Here is a 25389-nt window from a genome sequence, read left to right as displayed (position 1 = left end):
ACATATTTATTGTACAAGAAAAAAAAAGAAGCTTTTTTAAATGAATATAATATTTGTGCAGATGTGAAAAATCTAACAAAACAAGACATTAGTAAAAAAGACATTACTCCAATTATTCATATTTAGCGCATTTGGCAATCAGCAAAATTTACACATAAAACGATGACGTCACCGATTTTGCATTAAAAAATGGAGGGCCTACAGACAGGAACCACTTGTATTGATTACGCAATAGGCAGCACGCCAGTCGTTTGACTTACGTTAGGTCAAGCTATCTAAAGTTCGTGAGTTCGGTCCTCACCTGAGGCATAAATTTTACATTTTTCAGATGTGTGCTGAGGCAAAAAATCGTGCCAAATTTATGTTCACGAGGAAAATAATTTTCTTTAAAGTGAACTTAATTAAGAGACGATGCGTATAAATTAACGATAAAATAAAGAGATTAGCGCTACGTAGTGCAGTAGGCAGTTCTTTAGTCTCTTAATTATGTATCTTAGCTTGAATAGTCTAAAATGTCTTCTGGAATCCATCAATCTCGAGTACTTTTTTTCACTATTCAATTGTTTCTGTCTTAGTGTCAAGACGAAATAAACGTAATGTCGAACATGGCACTATTTTCATGCATTAATTAAATAAATTATTACAGTAATACAATACCAATCTTACCCCATACGCTCATACTAACGATGTTCAAATGTTCCATGGAATTAAAGAACTAATTTCAACGTTTATATGACGACTAGAAACATGTCCTATTTATATCGAATCAGGCGGACAAACATTATCAATCGTCTTAACTTTGTGTTATAAATCACGTAGAAAAAGAACTTTGCATTTTTAGCTAAAATTAGACGGCTGATTTTATTAATCATTAAAGCCTGCAACAGAAAATTAAATCATCATTTAATAGTGATGATTGCAACGTCTTGTCAGACGAGTGCCACTCCCTCAGACACTTAAAGTCAATGAGCCCAAAAATGACTTTTTCTTTTAGTCCTACTGGTGAATTCACACGCTCAAGCAGGCATGACACTGAAGACGGTCATTGAGATTAATTATTACATGCTTCCACCATTTCAAGCCTCCATGCATCACAACTTTTCCATCGCCACAGGACCACTTTTATAGACAAATGCCTAAGGGAGTATCTATACACAGATGATGTTACAGAGTCTTAGCTTTGTACGACAGCTAAGTCTCTCTCTCTCGGTTCAAAATTTTGAGATCCAGCAACAAGCAAGAGCAAGATAGCCAGCAACAAGTTAAACTGCAGACCAGCTTAATGCGGGTACTGGTCTCCCGCTTTATGGTTTTTTAAATCAGAGATTTGCTTCTCCTAGAAAGGTTACCTTCACCACGGCTTACAGGAGCCCTCTCCACCCCAACACACACATACACACAAACACACACGGTGCTAGTTGGCCGTTGACCCCGAAACAGGGTTCATTCGCCCTTTGGAAGGTCTTGTTTTTAATCCTTCAGGGGGACTAGCCACCCTCCTCACCAAACAAGTCTGGTGGGGGTACCAGTTTAGTCGCCGGTGACTCGACCATGAGGCAGGTAGTACTGGGTTACATGGTACCAGTAGCATATGACATGACCTGACATGACATTTAATAGTACATACATATATACATACATACATGCATACATACATACATATATTCCCTGACATTTTGTAATTAACAAAAAGTGACTTTTCCAGGGCATTTTTGTAATGTTAAAACGTTGTTGCATTAAATAAAGTAGTTGAAAAACAAAGCATTTTTTACAATTTTACAATTAATTAATTAATTTACTTTATTTTCCAGGGCAGTTTTGTAATTTATCAAAAGTGACTTTTCCAGGGCATTCATCGTCAAGTCCAAATATCAACCTCTTTTTTGTTATTAATGTTTTTGTAATGTTACATGTTTTGCGTTGGTTTCAGCGTCCCAAATTCTTGTATGAAAAAAAAAATGAATGAATCTCTTAGTAAAATAGAGTTATCTCCCTCAGATCACTGAGAGCCACACTACATACATACATACATACATACATACATACATACATATGCATACTAATATCTATCTATCTATCTATCTATCTATCTATCTATCTATCAAAGTGGACGTGTCTGTGTGTGTGTGTCTGTCTGTGTACATTTCCCCACGTAATAAATCTGTCAATTTTTAGTCTACAGACTCGAAATTGGATATACAGGACACAGATTTGGGAAAATCGATGTGATCGGTTTTGGGACAGAAATTTGGCTGTCAAGGGGTCAAAGTTCAGCGATTTGACCTTTGAGAACTCTACAAAACTCATCCGATAATTTTGGGTCTAAACACTTGAAATTTTAGATATAGGTTCCTTGGACATGGATCTAACTTAATAACTTGATTTGAGCCCAAAAACAAAAATTTTTAAGGGGTGATGATAGTGGTCAAAGTTTTAAAAAATTGACCTCTGCGGCCTCTACCTGATTACTCAGACAATTTCTGGTCTAAACATTTGAAATTTTACATAAAGGGTATTCAGAGATAGGACAAGCTTTTTCATGGGTTTGGGTCGAAAATTTTTAATTACCAATATATAAATGTATGTATGTATGTATGTATGTATGTATGTATGTATGTATGTATGTATGTTTGCATGTCTGCCAAAATCTTTCGATAGAGGCGACGGATTTTACCAAGATCAGTATCGTTTTAAAGTTTGACCTTTCATACGACAAATATCGAAAAATTGGCTAAAAACATTAACATCTTCACCTTCAACTAGGCACTTTCTACAGTGGGGGGGGGGGAGTCGCGTTTTTCGCCGATATTTTTTTAAAGACATCCTCTCCTTTCGATTGTCTAGCCTTAATGTAAACATAAGTCACTTCAGATTTGGCGGTGGTTGTAACCGCAATGACGTCAGTTTTTTTTCCAGTTCTCTTCCTCCTTCGAGGTACAGGTTTGAGCCTGCCTTCCTACTACCACTTTTTTTTTTTTTGCTCAACATACACATCCAAACACCCGGGCAACGCCGGGCTGAAATGCTAATATATATTTTAACGTGAACGTGCTTGTATGTCTGTGTGTCTGTCTGTGTACATTTCCCTACGCAATAACTGTCAATTTTCAGCCTACAGACTTGAAATTTGATATACAGGTTACTGAGATTTGAAAAAATCTATGTGACTGGTTTTCGGCCAGAAATTTGTCTACTAAGAGGTCAAAGTTCAACAATTTGACCTTTGAGAACTCTACCAAACTCGTTCGACAATTTTAGGTCCAAACACTTGAAATTTTAGATATAGGTTTCTTGGAAATGGATCTAACTTAACTGGATTGGAGCCCAAAACAATAAATTTTAAGGGGTCATAATAGGGGTCAAAATTGACCGCTTTTTTTTGTTTGCTCAACATACACCTCCAAATACACGGGCAACGCCGGGCATCCATGCTAGTATATATATATATATATATATATATATATATATATATATATATATATATATTAGTGAATTAATGACAAAAGTCTATATTCCAAAGTTCATGATGCCGATTCAGTTGATTTAATTCAGTTGGCATTTACAATTCTTGACAGTATCTGTTTCGTAGCACAAAATCAATCACGTAATTATTATATCAATCAGTGAATCTATTTTGCTCTTAGCTCATCAGAAGAAATAGCAACAATCAATCAGTCAAAAGGAAATAAAGTGCGTTTTGACATGATTAAAAACCGAAAATTGGAAGAGAAGCTGCAAATACCTTAATATGTTTCCATTACGCCATTTTGAACGCACTTTATTTCCTTTTGATGGATTGATTGTTGCTATTTCTTCCAATGAGTTAAGGGCAAAATAGATTCACTAATAGATATAATAATTAAGTGATTGATTTTGTGCTACGAAACAGATACTGTCAAGAATTGTAAATGTCAACTGTATTAAAGGAATAAATTGTAAGATGGTCAACATCATGAACTTTGGAATAAGGACTTTTGTCATTCATTCACTATATTGCTCTGTAATTACACTGTCCTTCTCAAATAAGGATCGGTATATATTATAAGAAAATAAAGTATATATATATATATATATATATATATATATATATATAAATTTCTTATCAAATGTTCTTAAATCGGTTTTCGTTTGTATATCCTTATATCTGTATAATGCCGACTTTTCTCCTCTTCTGATAAGAAACAATTAGCTTCGAAATGCCATGATCCAAATAGTTTTTTTTTACTTTTTTCTCATCCTTCTTTGTTATTGTCTGATTAAATAATTTTTTTATAACTTTTATTCTTCATCTTAGACACACACACACACACACACACACACACACACACACACACACACACACACACACACACACATATATTGTATGTTTACTTATGCAAACATTGTTAGTTACATATGTGCGTGCGTGTTTCAGCTGTACTTCGTTTAGAGATCCAGCGTTACCAGGTATTTCTTTCTTTTGGAACCAAGATAAAGACCCTTTTGTTTTTTTATTTTGGTTTGCAAAGTAGAGAAGGCCCGATGAAGCTGGATCTCTAAACGATATGCAGCTGAAACACATATGCACATATGTAGCCAATACAGTTTGTATAAGTAAGGATATTATAAGTATGCTCTGTTTATCATTGAGCACTCTTTGATAAACACTGGGGTTTCAATGGATTTTCATCTAGGAAACTAAAACGGTACAACCATTTCTTAAAGGTTTTATTTCTCAAGAGAATTGATTCGCATCGGAAAGAGGAAGAGAGACTAACCTTCTCTTAGCTAGTTAAATAACTAATGTATTTTCTTACTTAAATCTTGGAATGATATGCAAACAGATCTCAGCGAGGGGGCTATTTTGCTTTTGGCGATATTCAAAAATTTCTTACAGCATTATCGGTGGTGTCTGTTTATGGAAATCGTACGTCTTCCACAAACGAACTGATTTGAAAATCTTTATTTTCTCTCAGCTCGACAAATGTGACGTTATACATCATCTCAATTCTCTTTTGTCTAAGTGACCTGACCTCTCGTTTTGTTTTAACCTCAGATGTAACCCATCTTTGATTCAACCCGGAGAATGAGTCCACTTTGTAGATTTGGGTCATCATGACATGTATACAACAAGACACTTGCCAAACTGTATACTAACTGACTTAATCGCTATTGACATAGGGTCCCTGATATGTGACACATCGGCCGAAACGTTGTGAAAATAACATCCAAGATGAGAAAAGTCGTCCGAAGAATCCCAATAATACGAATTTAATCGTCATCTAAATAAAATCCGTGAAAAAAATTGTTCAAGCAAGTTTTAGCAAATGTTGAATTTTTGTGACCCTTCCACCGAAGAAGTAGAAATTGACCATCCGCTCCGGAAGCTGCAGTTGGTGAAGTGAGATTAGAAGATGGCTGAATCGCGCGGCCGAATTGTGCCCGTAACCGGATTGGCTGATGTAGGTGGACAGCGCGATGTAGATCTGTCGGAGGTAAGTGTCCACTCGATCTGTCTGACAGAACCGCAGTTCTCGCACTGAAAACACAAAGGACAAGTTTTTTTTTTAGAGGCAGAAGAAGAAGAGGGAAGGAGAATGGGGATGAGAGGAAGGAAGGGCGAAGGAGAAGGAGGGATATGTTCTTTTTAGAGGCGGAGGAGGAAGAGGGGAATGAGAAAGCGGATGAGAAGGGGAAGGAGAAGGAGAAAGATGAATTCTGGTTGAGAGGTATGATTGGAAGAAGGGAGAGGAGGAGTTATGATTTTAAGGAGGAAGAGGAAGAGTTACGATTGGAAGGAGGGAGAGGAAGAGAAGAGTAAAAGACAAGCCAAGAATTAGGAGATTGTGTTACGATTTCATCACTATTATCAAGGCCAGAAGTCATTCAAGGATGTGAGTAAATAAGATGGTATGATTGTCTGTCGAGAGATGAGGAATACTATGAGAGTACTAACATTAGTGAAAGGCATGAATTACGTTCGATTAACCATAGGGCGGGTTATGACAAGAATTTGTATACGTTTAATTTTTTTATTATTTGATTATCACTTATCAAGGCCAAGAGTAACTTGAGGATAAGGGTCAAGGAGATGAGATGATTGTAAGCCGAGAGATGAGGAATACCATAGGAGTATTAACATTGGTGAAAAATATGAATTGCGTTTAATTACCGATAGGGCGGGTTAGGACGAGAATTTGTTACGTTGGAGTTGAAGATGACCATGTCGTAATCAAGAGGGAAGCACTCCATTGGTAATGTGTTCAACAAGTGGAAGGCTCTTGAATGGAAATTTTTCCTATGGAAATTCCACCAGACGCTAGGCAATGGGAAGGAGAAAGAAAAGTTGCTTTCGGTTGTGGGAAGAAAGGCGAATTTCTTGCTTAGAATGCCTTGCAAGGAGAGGCACTAAAGATTAGAGGTTAGTCGAGCATCTTCCATATATATATATATATATATATATATATATATATATATATATATATATATATATATATATATATATAAATGAATTAAAAATGAAAATGTAGAAGACCTAAAAGCTCAACGTTTCGTTCAATGTTTAACGGACTTTATCAAGAGCAAAAAAGGTTAAAAGTGGCGCTTTTAGTTTTTTTTTTGCTCTTGATAAAGCCTGTGACAGAGTGGGCAAAACGTTGAGTGTTTAGATCTTCAACATTTCCAGTTTTCATACCGTTCGGATTTATTTTATCATATATATATATATATATATATATATATATATATATATATATATATATATATATATCTTATTAAATACTCCCGGTACTCAATTCCTCTTCTACTAAATACCCCCTCCTCGTTTGCCTTCGGAAGTACTTATCTGATCTTCCTCCCCTTTCAATACTTCTCTCCCCGAACTTTCCCATTTCTAACCTTAAATCCGTGTTGCCTTCGTTACCCTCGCCCTTGTATAATGCTGATTTTTTTCATCTTGTCTTATGAGAAGCATTTAGCTTTGAAATGCCACGGCCTAAAGAGTTCCCCCCTCATTCCCATTGCACTCATTGTAATGATCCCCATCCTCATTGACATGATAATGTAATAAATTTCTTATTTAATCTAACTTTAATTAATATCTCCGTAGAGAAACTATCAACGTCACTTTTGTGAGAAAGAGATTGTAGGGAGGAGAAAATATCACTCACCACTAGATTTCGAAGTTGATTTTGCACTCCGAGAAGACAGGAAACAGATATGGCAACAATACACCATCTTAGGGTGTATTTTACTCTCACATAAACATAGGATTGCACCAGGAGCGATAGAATGATCCAACTATTTTTTTCAGTGATTTTATGCATCTTCCATTTTTAGATATAAAGTGGAAGATACCAGGCTTCTTCAAGGACAGAGTCGTTCATTATGACTGACGTAAAGTACTGTTGCCACATATGGGTAGGAGCCGCTAGGATACCTTATCCTGCCTCGACAGAGTTCAAAACAGACTTCGTAGCCTAATGGGGGAATCACTTTTCTCTCCCTGGCAACCGCTTTCTCACAGAGGAGACGTTGCAAGTCTGTCTTTGCTTTATCATTATTTTCATGGCAAGTGCTCGTCTGAGCTCCAATCTATACTCCCCCACCAAACTGTCACGAGAAACACCCAACTATCAACTATCAATAATTTCCCACACTCTTTATCTGTGCCTAAACTTAAACGTAGATCCCATGAACAAAGTTTCTTTCTTAGAACTGCACACCTGTGGAACGCTCTTCATTTTGTTTGCTTTCCAGCTAGCTATAAAATAGTCGTCTTCAAGTCCAACGTAAACAAGTTCTTGATGGGCCGTTCCCCTTAAGTAATCCAATTTACCAAATTTACACTACTAACAATAATTACGACATTGCCCCATTGACCACTGTATGCTTATTAACCCTTATCCTCGAGAGGCCTCTGAGCCTTGATAAGTGGTGAATCCTTTGTAAAAAAAAAAAAGAAAAAAATGAATAAAAAAGGACTGACGACAAACTTTCCCAACTTTTTTTTTTTTTTTTTTTGCCGCAGAAACGATTTATATATAAAAATACCGAATAAACTCTTACTTTGCCTGAGGATCAAAATCGTCTCCAAGAATCCAAGTTCGACGGCGTCCGGTTTGAGGATCTGACACGTGGTAATCACGTGACTCGTTCGCTGTGTCCTTTCATTGCTGAGCAACTGGAAAGCGAAAAAGAAAACGTAGACGTAAACGATTGGTTGATAAGAAATCACGTGACGAATCTATTCTTAGAAAAAAAAAGTGAATACATTTCTATTAATAAAAGTATCAAACAAGATATCGTGTGACTGTGTCTGTCATTCTCACCTCTACGTAACTTTGATAAATACACATTGAACGCTATATTATTTTGATTATTCGGACTACTGTCCTCCCCGTTCTGAATAATGTTTTCACAACGTTTCTACAGATATAACCCCCACCCCCAACCCTCTTCATGTGTATATTATCGATCTCGGGTGTCTTTCTGTCGAACTTGGGAATTTGTACGAAATTCGAACGAAGCCCTTCATTTAATTCAAGAGGCTATCTTCTTTTATTTTGTTCCGTAACAGTGCTGATTCTAGTATAATTTTTAAGTAATTCTCAATTGTATTCTTAATATCGCACGCCATGAGGATTTCAACTTCCAGAAAATTGTCACTTGTAACTGATTAGCACTTTATCCGTTGCGCCACAAGTCCTATATTAATGAAATGCTAAGACAGAAAACTATAGAATTTAATATAAAATAGAAACCATCTTTTATTATATAAATCTCACCTGTCTGTGTAAATGTATATGTATGTATGTATGTATGTATGTAAATAATGTGTGAATTTGTCCATATCATCATCATTTACTATCTAAAAGTGTTAGTCTCAACCAAACTTTTTATTTAAAAAAAAAAAAAAAGAGTAAGCATCTTTAATATATGTCGGTTGGACTGTGTTTACATTTGACTCGTCGTTTGATTTTATTTGTGAAATAATGTGTGAAATTGTCCACATCATCATCATTTTCTACTTCAAAAGTGATAGTCTTATAGCGAAACTTTTTTGTAAAAATAAGAACAAGATGTAAATCCGTGCCATTTTTTTAAATCGTGCCCATCACCATCATCATCGTCCTGATCATTGAGTATTTATGACTTTTGGAATGTTCCTTCATGTGTATTATGTGTACGTATGTATATGCATATGCATGTATATGTGTATTTGTGTGCTACTATGTGTGTATGTTTGCATGTGTGTGCACATGCATATGTATGTTGGCATACTTCTGTATGTATGCATGTGTTCAGTTCCATGTGTGTGTGGGATGGAGAGGCCTCCCTTGGGGCGTGGTGAGGGCAGCCCCTCTGGGAGAAGCGGATCTTTGATAAAAAAAACAACATCAAAGCGGGAAACCAGTACCCGCATTAAGCTGGTCTGCAGTTTGACTTGTTGCTGGCTATCTTGCTCTTGCTTGTTGCTGGATGTCAACATTTTGAACCGAGAGAGAGAGAGAGAGAGAGAGAGAAGAGAGAGAGAGAGAGAGAGAGAGAGAGAGAGAGAGAGAGAGAGAGAGAGAGAGAGAGAGAGAGAGAGAGAGATTTAGCTGTCGTACAAAGCTAAAACTCTGTAACATCATCTTTGTATAGATACTCCCTCAGGCATTTGTCTATTAAAAAAAAAAGTCCTGTGGCGATAAAAAAGCTGTGACGTGTGCACGCCTGAAATGCTGGATGCATGTAACAATTAATCTGCCATCATTATATGTATCTATGTATGTATATGTGTATGTATATTTATATGTGTATGTATATTTACATATGTATGTGTGTGTGTATATTTATATATGTACATGTGTGTTTATATGTATTTATATCTATGTGTATATGTATGTATATGTGTCTGTGTGTATATATGTTTGTGTGTGTATGTATATACATTTATATATGTTTGTATGCATGTATATGTTTGTATGCATATATGTGTATGTATGTATGTATGTGTGTATGTATATGTATGTGCATATGTGCATGTATGTGTGTATGTGTATGAATGCATATATATGTATGTGTATGTATATGTAGGTAAGTGTATGTATATATATGTGCATATGTGTACGTATATGCATGTGTATGTGTAAGTATATGTATGTATGTATTTGTATATGTGTGTATATGTATGTATATGTGTATGCATGCATGTAGGTATGTATATGTATGTTTGTGTATTATGCATTGTGTATGTATATGGGTATATATGAGCGTATGCTTATAGACATGTATGTATGTATGCATGTATATATTTATATGTATGTATACTAATGACCGTCTTGTGTATGTTTGCATGTGTGTGTATGTATATGTATGTGTGCGTAATGTGTATTGTGTATGTATGCATGTATATATGTGTGTAATATCTGTTTATATGTATGTGTGCGTGCGTGTATATATATGTATGTATACTAATGACCGTCTTTAGTGTCATGTCTGCTTGAGCATGTGAATTCGCCGGCAGGACTATATGTCATTTTCGGGCTCATGAATTTTCAGTGTCTGAGGGAGTGGCACTTGTCTGACAAGACCTTGCAATCATCATGTATGTATGTATGTATGTATGTATGCTTAAAACTTTCGACAGAGGCGACAGATTTTCACGATATCGGTATCGTTTTGAAGCTCAACCCTTCGGACGACAAATATCGAAAAATTGACTAAAAACATTAATTCCTTCACCCTCAACTGGGTACTTTACTACAAGGAGGGGGTCGCTTTTTTCGCCAATACTTTCAAAAGTTATCCCCTCTTTTCAATTGACTAGCCTTAATTTAACACACACCTCCACACACTCGAGCACCCAGGCTAGTCTATAATATAAATCTCACCTGTCTGTTAGTGTGTGTGTGTGTGTGTGTGTGTGTGTGCGTGTGAATGTATGTATGTTTGTATGTCTCGCTTAAACTTTCGACACACGCTGACAAAATTGGTATCGTTTGAAAGCTCAGTCTCTCGGCTGACAAATATCCCCAAATCGGCCAAAACCATTAATTCTTTCACCATCAACTGGGCCGTTTTCTATAAGAAGGGTCACTTTTTTCGTCGACATTTTTGCCAAGTCATTCACGTCTCGTGACGTCGACGTGCGCATAAAACATATCATTTCAAACGCCTGTGACGTCACAAGTCGAGTCGGCGAGACGACTAAACGGTTGCCTTTTTCACCTTCTTTTTCTTCTAACGTTGTAAGTTCGAGCCTGCCGGTTTGCCTGCTTATCGTATTTTTTTTTTTGTTGCTCGCACGGGTATTCATTTATTTTAGATTTTTTTTTGCTCGCACGGGTATTCATTTATTTTAGGAGATTTTGAAACGTATTGTTCAGGTCTCCGTTATCATAAAACCTCGCAAAACCCGGAAAACGCCGGGTATCCCCACTAGTCTATTAAATAAAAGGCAAAATATGTGTGTGTGTGTTTGTATGTCTGACAAAAAGTTTCGATCGACGTGACAGTTCCTGACGAAATAGGTATCGTTTCCCGGACGACAGATATCGAAAAATTGGTCAAAACATTAATTCTTCTTCCTCAACTCAGCCGTTTTTTACAAGGAGGGGTCGTTTTTTTCGTCGACATTTTTGCAAGTCATCGTCTCCTTCCGACTAACTACAATTAATTCCAATGCTCACGACTTCCAGGTGCACAATGGCCGCATCAGCTAAGACGTTATGGTTTTTCATCTTCTTTCCTTCCTCTGTGTTACGGGTTCGAGCCTGCCTGCCTACTATCACTCCTCTCTCCACCCAAACTGCCTACTGTTGTTTTGATCCCCCATGCTACTACCACTTTTTTTAATACCTCTTCCCCCGGGGGTTCCTTACTACACTACCTCCCCACACGCGGGCAACGCTGGGTACACCCACTAGTCTATAATATAAATCTCAACCGTCCGTGTGTTTGTGCTTGTTTTAGTATGTGTTTGTATGTCCGCTAAAAACTTTTGTCATCCGCATCGAACAGGCACAAACCTGGTACCGTTAGAAAAGAGATATCTCTCGGGCACAAAATATGGAAACATTAGAAAAAATCGTCAATTATTTCATGTAGAAATGTCGTTTTGTTTGAAGCTGAAGGCCAGATAAAAACCTTGGTTTCTACGCTGTGTGTTAATCGTGCATGCGCGAACGGTCGTTTTGTTGTTTCATTAAAAAAAAAAAAAAACTAAATTTGCAACGTCATAACATCTGTGCCGTCATGGTTCGATCGATAACGTGTTCGCTAACGAACTGAACTTTTTCTTTTTTTCTTTTCTTTTTGTTTGCTTGCAAAATTTTGCCTTCGGTTTCGCTTCTGGCTGATGGCACTCAAGTCCCTTTTTTTAATTGACTCTATAAATTAAAATTTCATGTTTAACCATATTTTACGATCGAACAACGTCACCTCTCCCGCTAGTATCATATAAAAGTTGTTAAAGAAAGAAGTTCTCTTACCAATTTCATTTGCCAATCATCATATGAAGAACACGCTCCTCTTCCTCCTCTTCTTCCTCCCCCTTCTCCTCTAAAATCTGGTTGCCATTGGGTGAGGTTCAATAGGAACAGTCCACCCCAACTGTTTTCTAATAAAATCACCTGATGGTTCGGCTTGAGAATTCGAACGATTTCATTGGCAAGCGTCCGTCGAAGGGTCAAGTAGAGTACCTTCATGTGGAGGCCTGCAAATAAATAAATAAATAAATAAATAAATAAATAAATAAAGATATAAATAATAATAATAAAAATAATAAAAATAAAACAACCGAAAAAAAAAATGAAAGCAAAATTTGATCTCAGAAGATGCGGTGAACAAGTCGAATGGGTTAATTATTCTGGTTAGGCAGAAAACTTTTAAAGATCAAGGAACGTGACTTCAGCAGATACTCTACGAGGGTCGTTCCGTAAGTAAATCCTCCTATCTTTTTTAAACTAAAAAATTGAAGAGCTACGAAGAGGGGAGTGGTGCCATTAAACTGAACGGCCTTTTGTGTTCCAGAATTTATACTTCTACATTAGTCAACATCATTGTCAAAGCACTTTTGCCAGCAATGAACAGTGGATGTGCATGGGCGCCCGGAGCGTGCTTTGGCACACGATAGTCATTTCAAAATTAAAGCCTCCTATTTTTAATAAAAAAAAAAGTTGAGGAGCTACGAAGACAGGAATGGTGCCATTAAAGCGAGCAACATTTTTGTGTTCCATAATATATTTTCCTACATAGTCAATACCATTGTCAATGCACTTTTGCTAGTGGTAAACAGTGACTGTGCATGGCCGTCTGGAACGTGCTTTGTCATATGAGGGGGGGGGGATTTAAAAAGTAAAGCCTTAAATTCTTTCAAACTCAGATGTTGAAGAGCTACGGAAACGGAAGTGCTAAAATTAAAACGAGCAACCTTTTGTTCTTCAGAATTTATTTTTTTTAACATAGTCACCACCATTCTCAGTGAACTTTTGTCAGGAATTCATCTCTGCTTTTGACGCACGACCATGACAAGAGTTGCTTTCTTAGAGTCTCACAACGTCAACATCTGCAGCAGAGAGATTAAACTTTCAGGTCATGAATGCATAAGTCTAGTCATCATAACAATGCAATTTGCAATGCCCTCTGATCCATTCGGGCGGAATAAAAATGGAAAGCATTACTTTTGGAAGAGTCTCTGTGATAATAATCTTCTTTGCTGGAATAATGATTTTGAGGAAAAAGCTTGATAAATTATGAAGCTTATTCCAAAAGTTTGTCATATATATCAAGGTGTAAAGTAGTTGTTCTCAACGTTTGTTTGTCATGTCCTACCAAATCACCTCTAAAATCCTGAAGCTTCTGCATGATGTGCTGATGTATAATCCTCATCATTTAAAACGTTTTACCTGAAGTGTTACATAATGAAGAGTCAACAGCGAGTAAGTTTGGATTTTGATAAATAGCCACACTAAATGTTGCAAAAGTAACGGACAACACCGGAAAATATCGGATCCGGGCAAAACCAGATGTAAATTGGAATGATGGCAATGACATCAACCTGACATTCCAATCGAAGAATCGAGATCATGAAACAATGAGAAACTATTTAAACTGGATTGGAATTGCTAAAAGTGTTTCAAATCGAAGGTCAAAATAAGCGAATAATTAGATTCCGATCAAGGAATGTGGGGGTGATGTAAATGTAAGTCAAAACAAAAGCAGTCGGGCAGAAAGAAGAGAGAGAGAGAGAGAGGGAGAGAGAGAGAAAGAGAGAGAGAGAGAGAGAGAGAGAGAGAGAGAGAGAGAGAGAGAGAGAGAGAAGCCAGCCAACACACTTCTGCTGTCGCCCCAACAATCATACATCACCCATATGCTGACCAGAACTCTCTCGCTTGTCATTTCGATCGAAGAATCGGGATCAGGAAACAATAAGAGAAATATTTAACTCTCGATTAAAATTGCTAAAAGTACAAAAAGCATAACACAATAGAAGAAGACGGTCAAAATAAATGAACAGTAGTTCCAACCAACGGAATTTTAAATATAAGTCAAAACAAAGACAATTAGAGACAAAGAGAATAGAGAGAATCCATCGACCGACCAACCCCACCAAACTGACTCGAACTCCCTCGCTTTTCATATAATCACTGTAATGTAAATAAAACTTTGTTGATTTGACAGTTGTTATTTTATTTAAAAAAAAAGTACGGTCATCAGAGTGTATATACTTTGGCACAAATTTTGTAAAAGTGCAAATCATAAATATTATAGACGACATTATAATATAAGTACATGCCATGATGACACGGAACTTACAAAACAGAATCGTTCCCAGAGATTAAATCGTAGATGTAAAATTAAAACACAAAGCAACAGGTCAAACGGGGTAGACACAACAGGAAAGTAAAGTAAAATAATGAAGTCACATTTTGTCGAATTGCGTGAAAAATAAAATTTTGTCGATCGGAGCCGTACTGGAGACATCGAATAACGCGAGTCTGCTAGGATGACGTTGTTCGATGCAGTCGGCCAGTAAGGTAGAAAGAAAACTTTGATGATCGCCAAGTGTGAAATGTGATTCCGAAAATCTCTGAATGTCACGCACCTTAGTTAAATAGATGAATTAACTCGATAACTAACTAAGGGACACGTACATAATGTTATCCACCCGGGACCCACACGTTGTATACAGTCTACATCGCAAGGAACATAGAACAAGCAATAAGTTAACTCCTTTTTTTGTAACAACAATTATTTCCGGGTACTTTACAGAATAAATCCTGATCGTGCTCTTCTCTCGGACCTCTGTCCTCTCGAACGTCATTTTGAGCGTGCTCTCAAACGTGATCGTCGGTCTGTGCACACGCTCTTTTTATAGTCTTTTTCTTCACACATGACTCAGCATTTGTAAATGCGTGTCCACGTTCTGTTACAATCAGACTGTGTGACTTAATTCTATCCAGAAAAAAAAAACTTTAGAAATTCTCAGGGACCTCTCTGAAATGTCACACGAAGTAGATACAATAGGACATGAGGGGGGGGGGGAGTAAAATAATGAGAAAAAACAAAAGTTTCCAAATCAATTTGTCGCTTGTCATACACTGCCCAAAGCAGTTGACCAATAATGTAAAAAGAAAACTTTGGTAATCGCTAAGTGTGAAATGTTACCCATTAGTTTTCCAGCATTGTAGAGTGCACCCACATTCTTTGCAGTAGCCTTGGCAATGTTCTCAATATATTTGTTCCAATTCATATTGCCTGTGAATGTTAGTCATGGCAATCGATTGTTTAGAAGATTTCTTGTAATTGAAAAGAAAAGAAGCTTAGTCTTAGTAGCATTAAATGTTCGACTGTAAACTGGAGGTTATTATCTAAAGTTTCAGCCAATGCCTTGAATACGTGTATATTCATTTTTCCCTCATGTCTATTTTAGAGCATGTTGAAAAATGAGGTAGACGCAACAGGGCAGGAGTGAAAAGTAAAGTACTGATGACACGTTTTGTCGAGCTGAGAGAAAACAAAAATGTTCAAACCATCTTGTCGAGGAGAGTCAAACTGGAAACATCGAATTATGCGAGTCTGCCAGGAGCACGTTACGCTAGCCAGTTAGTCAATGATACTGTAAGGAAATTTTAAATATCGCCAAGAGTGAAATAACCACATAAAGATTTCTGACCGCATATCATTCGTCTTAGTTAAGTAGATGCGTTATCTAAGTAATGGCTCAAGAGAAGCTTGGTCTCCTCCCCGTCTTGCTCGTGTGTAAATCAATTCGCATAAGAAAGAAAACTTAGAAGCTCTCAAGTTTCATTCGTCTGGGTAAACTAAGGAGACGATCGATGGCCACCTATGGAATGTAGCGACCATTTGACAAAGCATCAAATGCGGCAGTGAAAACTAGACGAAGATAAACAGCAGCACCAAACATCGGACATTACAGAAGACGCAAAGATTGCAAAAAAAAAAAAAAAACCCAAACAAAAAAACACAAAAAACAGAAAAACAAAAACAAAAAAACCCAAACAAAAAACACAAAAAACAGAAAAACAAAAACAAAAAAAAACACGAAGAAAATGAAATAAACAAAAACAAGTTAAAATTCTGAGTCAGAAATTACAAATGAATAAACAAAGTAATAATTAGCAAGACACCATAGAATTTCCATTTCAATGTGTATAATTTGGTACTACTACTACTACTACTACTACTACTACTACTACTGATAATGATGTGTCATCTATATAAGTAAAACTACATGTATGTATGTGTGCCTGTGTGTGTGTGTGTGTGTGTGTGTAAATATTTAACACCGATCAATAAACTCTTAAAATACTGGTCACATAACACTAAAATAAACAGGAAATAGTTATACTAAAGCAAGAATGGTTTACAACGAGTAAAATCTTTTTCTGGATGGATGAATAACGCGTACAGAAGTAGACAAGTTGAAATGCAAAATGTTCATTTCAACTTGCCGACATTTCTATTAGATTGTGCATGCGTAAAACTAACCATAGCTAAAAGTGGTTTAATTTTATAACTTTCTTATCTAACTGTCGGGTTAGTTGAAACGCAAATGGAGAACCAAATGTTTTGGTTTCGATTCTAGTGTTACATGAAAGGGCTGTCCCCTTCTCATGTAAGTAAGAAGACATACTAGATAAATGAAAATGATATTAGGATTAGGCTAGAATTGAACCCTGTAGGAATGGAATGTTAGAAATTCAGTCTATTGTTAATTCTATTAGAAATAGTTAAATATTGTTTATGTCGGAAAAAGAGTCGACTGTCCGTTCTTTTAGAAATCTGGATATTAAATATGTCAGTTAACTTAATGCTCAATGCGAGTTAAAATATATTGTTTAAAAATAGGTTAGAATTAGAATTTAGGATTCTTTGTTTGTGAAAAGTGTGTTTGGACAAACATTTGTAAATCCATGTGAAGTAGTCACGTTGGTAAACACACTTCTGACGTCATAAACAAAGGAGATTTCTCAATATAGGAATCTAAGGGTTCGAAGTTAGAGAGTTGATGAGGATCAGATATTCAGAGCAGATCACACACCGTGATAGTCAGTTGGAGAGGAGAGCTCCTTAGAAGCGAAGGGATGAAAATAGACCATGTAAATCAAAGTTTGAATTCCTGACATCATCAATCGGCCGGTTGAATAATAAAGGAATCAACTATGTTTGTAACTGTTTGTCTCGCGTCGTCATTCCTTACAACAGAAAAGGTAAATGCGTTTTTATCATCATCTTGTAACGGGTTTGTACAACCCTTCCAAGTAATGTGCCTCCTCCACCATAAGTGAAGTATCTCCTCCCCTCTATGTGTGTGAAGAACAGTTGTATCATATCACCCAGTCTGTATTAATATGCAGTCTCCAAGAATTGTCACAGTCGTCGTCATCATGTAAAATATATAAATGTCTTCCCATCAGAATTGTCGTCACCATCGTTATGTCTCCCTCATTACCGTCGGCATTCGTGTATTATATGTACCCCGTTATCATAGGTACCCCTTATGTACCCAGTATTAACCTCTATGCAACACTAGCTGGTGGCACCCAAGTCATTTTTTTGTTTAGAAAAAATTTTGAAATCAATATTATAGAATAGGTAGAATATGATATTCAACAGAGAATTGGTTTTGTAATAATAAGCACGAAGTCTGTATGTAGTAAAATATATTTAAGCGTATTTTACGACCCGGCAAGGCCGGGCTCCAACTGGTACTTGTGCAGATATTTAACTGGACGTATATTTGCTCGAAACATGACGTCAACCGCTGAACTATGCCGAGCGACGCCGATGATCAAATCTTAACAACGGTACGAAAAAAAAAAAAAAAAAAAAATGGAAATTGTAAAAAAACAAAACGACCTACCGTAATTTTGTTTTAATATTTATTTTATGTTTCATGGTAAACGTTTTTATGCAGGGTGGTGGGGGAATTTTTTTGTACTTTTTAAAAAATTTTGACAGATAATGTTTAGCGCAAAAAAGTTTTTTTCGAAACAAATCATGCATCTTTTTTATCCAAATTTTTCTTTTCAAAGAAAATTGTAAGAAACCGTTGTTAAAAAAGGTTCAGTTGTTTTTGTTTTAATTATTTTATATCATATAGTTTGTTTTTGTTTTTTGTTTCTTTTTTCTCTTCCAATATTTATCCATTGCTCGGTGTCTAACGCGAGATTACCAACAAACCCAAACGGTTGACGTTTCCGGGTTAAGTCGAGCAGACGCTTAAATACGCTCGGTTCAAAATATGCACGTAATTTATATAATATAAATAAATAAAATATGCGGTAATTTAACATGCTTTTAATTTTCTCAACATTAACTTTTAATTTTGTTTCGGCTAGACGCATTCGTAAAAACTTTCCCTTATTCTCGAATTAAAAAAAAAACAAAACAAAAACAAAACAAAAACAAGACAATAAATAACAACAACATAAAAAAACAACAACCAAAAAACAAAACAAAACTTACTTTTAATTTCCAATGTTAAATTTTGTGAGGCGAAACGTTTCCACAAATTACTTCTGTATAGCGGAACCGGAAGTGTCGACGATGGCTGCTGGGATTTGGGAGTCACAGGCCGGAAGGCGCTGACACGAGGTAGATCGACGCGCTGTTCATCCTGGGAAGGAGAGAGAACTGACCGAATCTCTGGATTGAATTCTGACCTAAAAATTCGCCTATCACACCCAGCCTGATTCGAGGAACATGATTTGCTTTTGGCTTTAACCGACTGGCTCCTTATAGAATGACCAGTGAGAGCAGATGTAAGTTCTGTTTTTTTCTTGCGAGGCCCGCGTTCTTGTTGTACGGCTAGAAGAAGAAGAAGAAGAAGAAGAAGAAGAAAAAAAAAAACGGGGATCAGATCAAATAGGTTTTTCAAAACCCCCAGAAGAAATCAGTCTTACCCTATATAAAAATCAACCTACTGATAAACGACTTAGGTGCTAGTGCACTTACTAATCCACGCTATTTTTTAAATCATATTTCCAAGTTTAATTAAAGTTTTATGATATGTTTTTTTATTCAATTGTACGGTTAAAGTATAGAATAGTTACAAAACACTCTCCTCTCTCCATGTTAAGAACGGCTTTTTAAATAATAACGTTATTATTTCAGCACGGATCAATAAGTGCACAACTTATTATGTATGTTTGCACATGCTACGTGTGTCAAAAGTTTACCGGTGTTGATCCGAAATCATCTATTTCATTTTGCTTATTTTCTGGGGTCCTTTAAACCTACTTGATCCGAGAAGTCAAACGACTAAGGAAAAACATCAAATATACAATAAATAAATGTTACCATTGTCAATAAAAGTTACTTTTGTAAAAGTCTGGCTAATGTTTTTTGTGTGTTTAAAGTAGTTTTAAATGCTCTTTTTTTAAATCTTAAATATTCGTTTTTTTTTTTATGGGCGGTTTCGCAAACAAGCTGGCAGCCTACAGTGTTCTTCATCGCAAATAAACGTGCCATAAACACGTAACAACCGAGAATTTGAGATACCCCCCCCCAAAAAAAAAACACTGTAAACTATTTTAAAAATTTATTTGCGGACTGGGCACTCATGCAGAGAGTGATCCAGTCGTAACTCAGCGCCCGCCCAGCTTTCCCCGGAACGTGACGTCAACAGCCGGAGTAAGCCGAGCGTCGCCGAGGAAATTAAGCCATCTGACGTAACATAAAGCTGAGCCAATGACAATGTAGCGCGATGGTTTTCAACGCGACGCGCGTCGCGCGAGTTGAATTCAAAGCAGCAGACGACAATTTTGAAGAGGAAGAAAAAAAAGGGGGAGAAGCACACCATTTCGTACTTTCACGCCAGAAAAAAAACAAAAAAACAAACAAACAAACAAAAAAAACCCCATAAATTTTACAGCTTAAGTGAGCCGTTGAAAACATCAGCCGGAGTCCTCGACTTTTGTCAAGAAAAAATCACTGGCACGGACAAAAACTTGTGCATCATGTGGACACTGGTGCAATCTTATTATAAGAGGAAAGGTAAGCGATGGCTATGCCTGGAGGTGTCAGGCTACCAAATGCCGAACCTTTACCTCAAACCGGACTGGTACCTTTTTTGCCAAGTCTAGGCTGACAATTACAATTATAATTAAAATAATTTACTTGAGGGCATTCGAGCGAGCAACACGGAAAGACCTCCAGCGCGAATGCGGAATACGATCTAGTTGGCCCAAAACGTGTCGACACAATAACAACTATGGAAGGCAGTAATTACTGAAAGAAAGAAAAACACAAAAAAGAAAAAACAAAGAAAAGACAAAGAAAAAAAAGAAAAGAAAAAACCAAAAAACCAAAGACCCCCCCCTCAAAAAAAACAACAACAAAGAAACAAAACAAAAATAAAGAAAAAAAAACTAAGAAAGAAAAACACAAAAAAGAAAAAAACAAAGAAAAAAAACAAAGAAAGAAAAAAGAAAACAAAAACAAAAGACCCCCCCCCCAAAAAAAAAACAAAGGAAAAAACAAATAAACAAAGAAAAAAAAACAAAGAAAAAATGAACAAAGAAAAAAACAACAACAAAAAACAAACAAACAAAAAAGACGCTCATTTAATTTCAATTCATATTGTTCTATTTACTTTGCCTCCCCACACGGGCAGAGTTCGACACGAGGATCGTTTTTTAATGTGAAGAAAAGGAACAAAAATAAAAATTGTCTCAGTCGTGAAGGATTTCTCCTCCACAGTGTAACGTCAGAACAGATACTGTGAAATAATAGCTGAATGGTAATTTATTTATTGCGGACTATTATTCTCATCTTTATTGGTTTTTGTTTCACGACGTTTCGGCCAACTATTCCTCTGGCCTTCGTCAGGTGGTAACGGCGACGGATAGGAACTTCGAATCTCCTAACTGCATTCTCAGCAATCACTGCCATCCGGAGTTGTCGTCTCACCATGTTTTGGCTAAGTAAGCCTCTGGCCAGTAGGATTGAAGCTATCTTCAGACAATGCTCATCTGGAGCCGTAGAGATTCAATAGGTGTATCAGAATTTTTGTAGGAATTTTTGATACCCTTAACACGAAACTGCGAATAAAATATAAAAAACTCGTAATTTCTCTTTTAAAGGTGGGTTGTTTATTTTCTTTATGGATTATACTTCCAAAATAAACTATTAAAGTTGTATAAAAAATAATAGAAATATTATTTTTTTTATTTAAAAAAAAAACAGTAATGAAATTAATTGAGTTTACGAGTTCAGTATTTTTCAATTTTTAAACTTTAAAAATCTATCAAAATTTTTCTATTGATTCTATTTTTACGATATTTTCAGGGTTAATGTGAAATTTATGCTCTTTCCAATAAACCGAATATAATATTTTAGACAAACATTTATTTTTTAAATTCACGTCCCCCCATTTTGAAATTTCTATTAAAAAGTAAATAATTTACTCACCAAAGTTTTGTATATCACAAATTGAAGATAAAAGATAAATAAATAATATATTCTAATTTAAAACAAAAAATAGTTTTTTAGAAATTTACCTGTAAAGTCCAAAGTTTAAAACCTTTTTTTTAATCACTTTTTTTTAAAAATGAAACCCTGGTCCTTGTTCCTTTAATTGAAAAAAAAGGGTGTGATTTACATTTTTCGAGTAGTTATAAGCTTGGAAAGACAGAGGGTCGAATCAGTCAATATTTTTCACAAAGTTTCTGACACACCTAGAGATTCAACGTCTCTATCAACAGCGCCACGGGTCCCGAAGGGCGAGCAAGCTTGGTTTTTTTTTTATCTTATAAATCCACGTTTATTTTATTATCTGATCTTCCATGGTCGGGTCCGTACCGAATAGTATATATATTATTTTAATTGAAATTCTTTATTGAGATGATAATAGTCCGCAATAAATAAATTAATATAAATAATACTCATCTCAATAATGAATTCCAAATAAAATAATATATATAGCTGAATGGTGTCAACATTTAATCATGGGGGAGTGGTATTTTGATCAGTATAGTTATTTGATTACCATACTTATTTTTTATATATATACAAACCGATTATATAAGGAAAACCTAATAACCCTCATTGTCTATTTCACGATGTAGGGTTAGGTCACCTGTTTACGCCTCACGACTGATATTATAACAGATCGCACATGGGCGCGTGTGAAAAAATCAGCAGCAGCCGAAGGATAGCTGGTTAGCAAAAATATTAGCAGCAGCAGCCGTTAAAACACGTATCCAAATTAGCAAGTGTGTACGAGCTTGCGTCACAAGAAAAGGAGAGAAAATACGCCACGTGGTTGAAGAGAGAGGCAAGTTGCGAGCCGGACAAAGTGGACGTGTGAAGTCGAGGGCGACAAAGTGCTAGCTAACGGCCAGCACGAGATGGCTAGGAGAAAGACTTTTAAAAAAGCACACGTGCGTGCGAAAAGATTTTTGCAAGAGAATGAAATGCGTTGTTTTGGAAAAACCACAAATAAATGTATTTCATTTGTGTTAAAAAAAAAAATGCTGAGTCGGATTTTTCTTTCTTTTTTTCTTTTATTTGTTTGTTCCTTTGCGACGGTATCAGACAACGCGTGGGTCCGAGAGGCTTGGAATGTAACGACACAGTCAAAAAGTAACGGTTACGTTACGATATAGCTGTGCCTCCTTTTTGTCGTTTGTGAATTTTCTAGCGGTAAAAGTTATGTACAAGTTCCAAGTCTTCATTATGCGGATTTAGTTAATATACTTTGTATGGGGAAAAAGAGGCAGTTCGTACGAAGAAACAACTAAAACCACCTAATTATCCTAGAGATGGCGGATGACTCGCACTGACAGTTTGTTTAAAGTGAAGCTGTTTTGCGTAGAGCCAGCCAACCACTTGTTTGTTTTATTTTATATTTTTTTTTTTCCATTTTTGCCGTTTACGCGCACCTACCCAACACTCAAACATCTAGGAATCGTCCCAGTGGATAGAGATGCGGAATATCCACGATTCCAGGTGAGCATTGTCTGGAGGTAGCGGTTTCAATCCCACCCAGAGGATTAGTTGACCAAACCGTAGTTAGATGACAACAGCTATTGTTGAAATTTTTTTTTTTTTTTTTTTAACTATCTCTACTTAAAAAAGGGTTGTTTGTAAACCAGCAGTAATTGCTGTAGATGTAGTTGGAAGATTCGACATTCCTATCCCGTCGCGGTTAACCTGAAGAAGGCCACAGGAATAATTGGCCGAAACATCGTGAAAAAAAAAAACAACTAGAAGATGAGGATAACAGTCAAAATAATAAAATAAAAAAACAAATTTACTCATCTCCAAAATAATTCCAAAAATTAATTCAATAAAAAATTATGCGGGTTTTTTTGAAAGGAGTTTTTTTTTTCTATTACAAAAGGATACCTTATTGACAGGTCCGCTTCAAAGTTGGTCAGTAGGTCGACATCTCGGACAGTATCCTGGTTTTTAAAGTAGTCTTTGTTTGCCGAAACAAACTGTAATGTTCTGTATTCATTAAAGGTAAAAAAAAAATACATTTAGCTCTACTTTGGTATTGAGCACTTTTTGATCCCATTTTTGACCACCATACATTGAATTTTCCTTGAATTGCATTAGTTCTTCTCTGGTTGAGCACTTAAAAAAACCGTGGATTATTTTACCGTTTAATATGAAAAAAGTCAACTTCCAAATATTATTAAAGACATTCCAATGATCAGCATTCGGAATTACCCATTAACTTTTACCAAGAAAATGGAAGAGTTGATCAGAAGAATGCGGTAGGAAGCTCACTTCTTCCTCAAAGAAATGAAGAACACACGGATTAACTTGGATTTAAAAGCCAAGATACTGCTCCACATGTCGACCTACTGACCAACTTCGAAGCGAATATATATATATATATATATATATATATATATACATTTTCTACGCACATCTTATCTTTCTTTTAATAATATTATTTGAACTCATTCCCTTTTTCCTTGCACCCATTTGTGAATTATTCCACGGATTTCTGCCTTTTGGATTACTTTGGACCATCTTCCAATTACGCGATTCCCTTGGATTTTACTTATGGAAATTTAACCAACTTCTTTGGGATAGATGGCAAAAGAAGTGTTCAAGGATGGAACCCAGTATGATTCGATAAAGGAACTTTCTGATTCAGTTTTCAGTACATGGGATAAAATTCCTTCGCAACTGATAAAAAACTTAGTCGCAAGCATGCCGAAGAGAATTTTTGAAGTAATTCGTAATAATGGAGGCTATACTAAATACTAAGACCTTTTTTAGTAATTTATAATTGCCTTTTGTTAGATAAATTATCAGTGGTCTTACCATTTTGACCAGGTGAAAATGTTTGTTTTTTAAAAAAATAATTATTAGATCAAGGTTAAGGTTTTGAATGAAGCAGATTTCATTTTTTTTCCATCATATTTTCCCCTTTTGGCAATGGTTTCAACCATTTGTTTGATTAAAAATTCGATAATATGCGTAAACGCTTACTTTCTTAAATGGTCTTATGATTTTGACCAGGACTATATATATATATATATTTCGTGAGGAAAAAGTTTAAAATATTAAAAACAGTTTATGTATACATACACACACATATATACATTTCGCAAGGAAAAAGTTTAAAATATTAAAAACAGTTTATGTACACACACACACACACACACACACACACACACACACACACACACAGATTCATTTCGCGAGAAAAGGAAAAGTTAAAATATCGAAAACAGTTTATTTTTCCGTCTTACCATTTTCATTCATATTAACTCGGAAACACTTTTGCAATCGGCAAAATGGGCACCAGTTCCGTCGAGGTTTGTCCACCAGACAATTGCCCTTCCCTGAAACGAAAACAAGATGTAGACTTAAAAGCTTAATTTTAACGCATTCATCATGCCAGTGTTACACATTACATAGCTGTTAAATTGAAAC

At 36.0% G+C, this 25389-nt stretch overlaps 1 protein-coding gene across 1 annotated transcript; it reads right to left on the bottom strand.

Annotated features, from left to right (window-relative positions):
* Nucleotides 1-4642: 4642 nt before the first annotated feature.
* Nucleotides 4643-12673, bottom strand: LOC145266705 (uncharacterized). Its single transcript, XM_080122629.1, has 3 exons — nucleotides 12456-12673; nucleotides 8047-8161; nucleotides 4643-5518 (listed from the first exon to the last, which is right to left on the bottom strand). Exons 1-3 carry the CDS (start codon nucleotides 12669-12671, stop codon nucleotides 5289-5291), a joined length of 561 nt encoding a protein of 186 aa, XP_079978755.1. The 5' UTR covers nucleotides 12672-12673; the 3' UTR covers nucleotides 4643-5288.
* Between the last annotated feature and the right edge of the window lie 12716 nt (nucleotides 12674-25389).

This window comes from Euprymna scolopes, chromosome 41 (genome assembly GCF_053919585.1).
Source record: "Euprymna scolopes isolate OS-2025 chromosome 41, ASM5391958v1, whole genome shotgun sequence".
NCBI lineage: Eukaryota > Metazoa > Mollusca > Cephalopoda > Sepiida > Sepiolidae > Euprymna > Euprymna scolopes.
This window is presented reverse-complemented; position numbering and strand designations above follow the sequence as displayed.

What these genes read in the sequence shown, in the direction of transcription:
- LOC145266705 (XM_080122629.1), bottom strand. Translation starts at nt 12,671, where the DNA reads ATGAAGGTACTCTACTTGACCCTTCGACGGACGCTTGCCAATGAAATC. An exon ending in ATGATTGGCAAATGAAATTG is followed by an intron (nt 8,162 to 12,455) that starts GTAAGAGAACTT and finishes TTCGCTTTCCAG; the next exon opens with TTGCTCAGCAATGAAAGGAC. An exon ending in GATTTTGATCCTCAGGCAAA is followed by an intron (nt 5,519 to 8,046) that starts GTAAGAGTTTAT and finishes TTGTGTTTTCAG; the next exon opens with TGCGAGAACTGCGGTTCTGT.